Raw genomic sequence first — 6,101 nt, 5'->3', positions numbered from 1 at the left:
CCACGTGCGAGGTCACAGGCTCCCTGGTACCGTCCTCGCTGACCACCAACCACGCGCTCGGCCCCCACTGGCAGAGGCCAGGGGGCATCACCATCTTCGGGGCTTGTCTTGCTCCAACTTACGCCCACTTCCTTGGCTTCTTCAATGGGGTAGCACCTTTCCCCTCCGGTGTGTTAAAGTTGCATAGAAAACTCCCCCTTCTCCCTGACTTCGCCTTACGGAACATCAGCTTTTACGCCACGGAGTAGCTAACGGACGGAGCAGCTCCACTCTCCATTCTACTTGCTAGATTCTGAGTCTGCGCAAGATTCCATTTGATAAAGGCGTTCCTCCACTAACACGTTATGAAAACTATTGGTTTAGAATCAAAAGCAGCCCTGTCTAGTAACATCAGCCGGAAACACAAGCATCTGCCTGATTCCTTCACCCTAAACCCGATGGGCTCTGGGATGTCCTGGTGAAAAGACCGAGCCTTGGGCCGAATGCTGGAGTGAATCAGCTGCTCGTGTCTGTTCGTGCACAGGACTGTGAGGCCTGCTTTCGGGCTGGGTGTTTCCTGAGGTCAGGGCAGATGACCTCAGCGGCCCAGAGCAGCTGCTCACTTGGTGAGCACAGGAAGTGGGCTGGCTGGGCCCCCTCTCCCAGCTTGACCAGCTTGTCCACCACTCATACACACTCACCTAAGCTCTCACCAGTCACTCAAATGTCTTTGCAAGTTTCAGTGTGAAACAAAGGGACTTTCCTGACCAGGTCACCAGGTGGCGGCGGGTGTGGACCCCTTGCTCACGTCCTGCTCTCCTGCCTTCCTCCCCTCTTCATATTCAACTTCCTACCTACACCTCTCCTCCTCCTCCTCACAAAAATGAGATATAGTCCCTACTTTGAAGGTCCCCGTGTCGTGTCAAATCCTCAGCACAGTGCCCTGTACTTGGGAAGTGCTCCATAAAAATCTATGTTGTTAAGTGTTCTCTGGTACATTGCAAACTGCATTTTTTTTATACTTTAAGATTTATCAAGATAATTCCGTGAAATGTATCAGTTCAAAACTTCGTACACACACATGCATGAGCTGCTCATAATTCCATGCCGGCCGTTACTTCTATAAAACAACCCATTTATGAGGAGGTGGAACCAAGAAACCAGGGCCAGACGGGTCAGCCTGTCAGTACTGGGCCACCTGCTGCCGCGCTCACCGGATGTGACAGTGGAAGGAGGAGGGAGGCCGGGGCTCGATTGATGGCATGGCACGCTGTATGGAGATGACGCCGGCACCGACACACAACACGGTGGACCACAAGGGAGGCGGCAGGGGCGGGATTGCGATGGTGGCAGGGAAGAGGGTGGGGGGATGAGGGCTCAATCTCACCTCAAAGGCAGGAGGGGTGTACAACTAAAGCTGTTGATACGGGAACTGAGAAAGGCCACTAGATCAGAAACCAAAGGAGCCAGATAGTAAAAAGCCCTGAGGAAGCAAACTGTAGCCGAGAGAAAAGAGAGAAGAACAGGGGCGGTGAGGCAGGAAACAGCAGCTGGCTTTGGGGCAGGAGGCAGGGAGCCAGGGAGCAGCTCTCTAGGGGGGAAGCCAGTGCTCCTGCGGCCAGCCCGGCAGGGCCCTGGAGGGACAGTCACTTCTAACCTGCCCTCCATGTGGGGCTTGCCTGGGAAAGCCCAAGGGGACTTTTCATCTATCTGGTTAGGATTTCTTGGGGAGAAACAAGAATGGTTACTCCCACATTCTGAAGTTGTACTACCCTAACCTCATTAACAAAAAGCAAGTATGGCCCTGGCCCAGTGGGCAGCCACGTTGGCTGAGTGGACTCTGACAACTGTGGCCCTAGAGACGGACACACTGACTCATTTTCCCCAGACCTGTGCCAGGACAGTGCTCTTTGGAAAAAAGGAAGCTGGCCTTTGAGAAAGGGAAGAGCATCAGCTGCTGGCAACTCAAGGATGGCTGAACTACAAACATCCAGTTGTGAATTTTCAGTCAGTCATATAGGGCTTCCTGGGCCCTCCACGTTAATGGCCGTTTCTTTCTAGCTAATTTAAACAAAGCCTGGACAACTAGCTGAAGGAGGCCCCTGTTCCAAGCCTAGAGGTCGGCACAGCCTGGGGTTCCGCGAGCCCTGAATTTCATCAGGTGAAGACTGGGATTACTGCTCACCCCACACGCATGGGACCCTCCAGTAACAAGCTCTCATTCTTACACTCAGCCTGGGTTCAGAGACTCTCCCTTACCTGCCAAGCCTCAAGCTGCTGCGAGAGGTTCAGTTTCTGCTGAATGGCATCCAGTAGCTGGCTGTTCAGAGACATCATGTCCATCTTGCACTTGGCGAGTTCCAGCTCCACAGCGTTCTTCCTGAAAACAGACAAGCCAGGGTGAGCGCGGACACCTTGTGCCAGAGGCATCAGGTTCTTTGCCTGGGGCACCTGGAGTCCTCAGGATGAGGAAACAGCCTTTGACCCCAAACTCACAACAAACAGTAACTGTAACTATGATGTTACTTGTGGAGGGTTGGAAAGTTTTGCAATATGCTTTCATATACATTTTCTCAGTTTTCATAACCAACCTGTAGGTGAAGGAATAATCTGTCATCCCATCTCAAACAAGAAGTGATTAAAAAAGAATGACACTTAAATCAGGACTGGAACCCAGAGATCAAAGGCCTCACAGCACTAAGGAACTGCTAATTTTTCCCCCAAAAGGCCAGTCCCCTTGGAAGTTGGACTTAACCTCCTAGTGCTCTCCTTTTCACTAGCAATCCCCCCTTTAAAGGTGTGTGCAAAGGCAGCCACACAGTGGTGATCATCACAGCTTAGCTAATCGTTGTAGCCAACAGGGTAAATTATATGATGGAATACAGTCACCAGTAACAACCACGACATTGAATATTTACTGACAGTGGGGCAATACTCCTGATGCATGCTGAGCGGAGAAAAAAAACAAGAAACCAGGTCACATATGATACAAGCTTTGTAAAAGAAAAATTGCCTGTATTTGAAGGTCATACACAAAAATGTCTACTTGGTTATCTCTGGATGAGGATCACTGATGGGTAATTGCTCCCACACTTGCATTTTGTATTTTCACATTTTCATGTTTTACATATTATTTTGTTCACCTTTCCCAACATTCCTAAATCATGGTTGTTCAACGCAAAGGACAATTTTTGGGGAGCCAGGGAATGGGAATAAAAAATGCAAGAGACTAGCTGGGCAGCTTCTGCTAGGTGGCACTGGTTGCCCAGCTGCCAAAATGAGCATTATTTAGCCCTTATCTTCATCAACTGTTACTTTTTTTTTTTTTAAATAAATTTATTTATTTGGCTGCGTTGGGTCTTTGTTGCTGTGTGCGGGCTTTCTCTAGTTGCGGCGAGTGGGGGCTACTCTTCGTTGTGGAGCGCAAGCTTCGCATTGCAGTGGCTTCTCTTGTTGCAGAGCACCGGCTCTAGGTGAACGGGCTCAGTAGTTGCGGCTCATGGGCTCTAGAGCGCAGGCTCAGTAGTTGTGGCGCATGGGCTTAGTTGCTCCGCGATGTGGGATCTTCCCAGACCAGGGCTCGAACCCGTGGTCCCTGCATTGGCAGGCGGATTCTTAACCACTGTGCCACCAGGGAAGCCCATCAACCGTTACCTTTCACATTCAAAAGAGCAAAACTAACAAAACTCCTCGTCGCACAGGACCAGCGACCAATGTGCATGGCCTTGAGAGGACCCACCGCAGAAGCTGCCCACCTCACATCAAAGCTAAGCGCGGCCGGAAGCCAGAGCAGTTGGGTTAACCTGCTCGGGCCACCGCGCGACCAGCACTTGTCTCTAGCCTCAAGTCCACCGAGCAATCGGTCACTTCCCCCGACACTCCAAAGTCCCCAGAACGGCTCCCCGCCCACTCTTCCTAGAGAAGCCGCTCCAGACCTCTCACACCAGGACCGCCCACCCGCACTGCAGCTGCAGGGACAGGAGCCGAGCCTGTCCAATCAGCTCCGGCATCTCAAATGCCGCACGCTGCTCCCGTCACGCCCGCTGCCATTGGCTTGCCGCAAACTGCGGAAATCCTTGCAAGGCGCGGGTTGTCATGGACGCCCGGCTGGCCAACCCCACGGTCCTGGAACGTCAACGCAAACCCCTAGCGCCCCGCGGCAGGGCAGCCTCTTGAGCTTACAGGCGTCTCCCGGCAGGTGTCGCCACGAACAGCCTGAAGACCCCAGAATGTGCTGAGTAATGCTGCTGGCGGAGGGGCAGAGGTCCAGCAGCAGCTGCGGCCCGCCAGGCACCGAGGGGTCCCCTTCCTTCCTGAAAGCCCCCCGAGCTGGGCCCACCTTGCAGACCTAGGTGTCACAGCCTTGGACTGCACCCTCCGGAACGTTTGCTCACCAGGGAATCTTGGTGCTTCTCGTTCATGGGAAACCCCAGACAAGGAAAGCAATGCTGCCCAAGTCCCTGATCAATACATTAATGTTTTTTTAAAAAACATTTTTATTTCACCGGGTCCCAGTTACATCATGCAGGCTCTTAGTTGCAGCATGCATGCAGGATCTAGTTCCCACGACCAGGGATCCAACCCGGGCCCCCTGCATTGGGAGCACGGAGTCTTACCCACTGGACCACCAAGGAAGTCCCTAAATCAGTTTTAAAAAAGAATATTTCAAAGGGCTAGAAGAATTCCTTATTTAAATGAAACCACTAGCAACTGACTCCTTTTTGTTTTTGTAAGGCAGACTGCTAGCCCTGGATTTTTTTCACTGAGGACCTTTCACCTGCAAGGAGATAAAATTGTTACTTAACTTAGCTGAAACTCACCTATTATATAGGATAAGGAACACCTTAAGGTTGTTGCTGTCCAGTGAAGAGAGGGAAGTTATTTTTCTTGGGGGGTTCTCACCCCTGTCTGCACATTAGAATAATGGGGTGGGCGTAAGGGGACGCTTTTAAGAAGTTGCCCCAAACTCAGAGATTCAGACTGAATTGTTCTGGAGAGGGCTCTGGCAGGGGGAGACTTCCCCAGATGATGCTAAAGCACAGCCAGGATCAGAGATGATGTATATGAAAGAATCTTGTAAAATTCTTAATGGTCCTATACATATGTGTGATTCCCCCACATTGAATGATTCCTTAGGTCTCTTGTCTGAATTTTTGTATACCCAGAATTTCATTTCTAAGGGACAGAAAAAGAACTATCCTGGAGTGATCTAACACCCTCCCTAAGGGCCAGCCCTGTTTTACAGGGTCCAGGAGGGACAGGGGCTTCACTCCAGAATTCTCCCTACTCAGGGAGAAGAGTGTGCAAATCTGTTCAGTCAGACCCCAGGAGGTTAACTGGGCCTTCTTTGGCAGCAGGAAAGGACATGCATTCCAAGGTAGATTTGGTGATTTCCTCTGTCACCCAAGTGTCAGACCTAGGTGCACTTATTTTAAGGGAGGGGACTGGACAACTGTTTTTTCTGCTCTCCTGCATCCTGGAACTTTCTCTGGTTGTATCTCCCACCTCCCATGCTGATGACAGAGTATGGTCAGAGCTTGATGGTCAGCTCTCCTCCGCTTGTCTAGCTGAGAGAAGGTGACCAACTAGCCTCTACTTCTAACTTATTCTGCTTCTTATTCCCATTGGGCTTTGACAGTTAGTACCCTAATTTTACCATTTTATTCCCTAATTGTTTGGCACAATCTCACCCTTTGTTATTCATAAAAGTACGGTCTCACTCCAAAATATCACACTGCTATTCAAGTATTCAGTAACTAAATCCACCAGGAATGGCAAAGATAACGCAGGTTTGTGAGCCTCACTAAGGATAATTCCAAAATGAACTGGAAATGGACAGACAACCTGATACGAGATTCTGACCAGATAGACAAGGGGATCCAAAGGTAAAATTATGAAACGGAGATGATGGAAATGATTAAAGAGAACAGAAGGGAGGGGAGGGGACAATTGTATATGGAAGTGAAAAGTGGGAAGGTGTGAATTTTAAAGTCAGAAATTAAAATGTGTCATATTACTTTTTAAAAAGGCAAATAGTATCTGTTTACAAATTGTTTTAAATAAATTCATTTTAGCTTCCTGACAAGCAGCCTTGAGGTAAGGGGAAAGGATGTGGAACAGGA

The 6,101-nt window shown here is 49.9% G+C and overlaps 1 protein-coding gene across 4 annotated transcripts in view; it reads right to left on the bottom strand.

The window, feature by feature from the left end:
• BICDL1 (BICD family like cargo adaptor 1) overlaps window positions 1–6,101 on the bottom strand; it is a 99,355-nt gene that overhangs the window by 3,078 nt on the left and 90,176 nt on the right. For all 4 annotated transcript variants that reach the window (XM_022600335.3, XM_089894550.1, XM_022600336.3 and 1 more), the window contains one exon: window positions 2,239–2,359. In XM_022600335.3, the coding sequence (XP_022456043.1) occupies window positions 2,239–2,359 (121 nt within the window). The remainder of the gene's footprint in view (window positions 1–2,238; window positions 2,360–6,101) is intronic.

The sequence above is a fragment of the Delphinapterus leucas genome, chromosome 14, assembly GCF_059928025.1.
Source record: "Delphinapterus leucas isolate spDelLeu-1000000601 "Yukka" chromosome 14, BTC_Dleu_Yukka2, whole genome shotgun sequence".
Lineage (NCBI taxonomy): Eukaryota > Metazoa > Chordata > Mammalia > Artiodactyla > Monodontidae > Delphinapterus > Delphinapterus leucas.
Note: the sequence above shows the minus strand (reverse complement) of the source record. Positions and strands in the feature narration are given on the sequence as shown.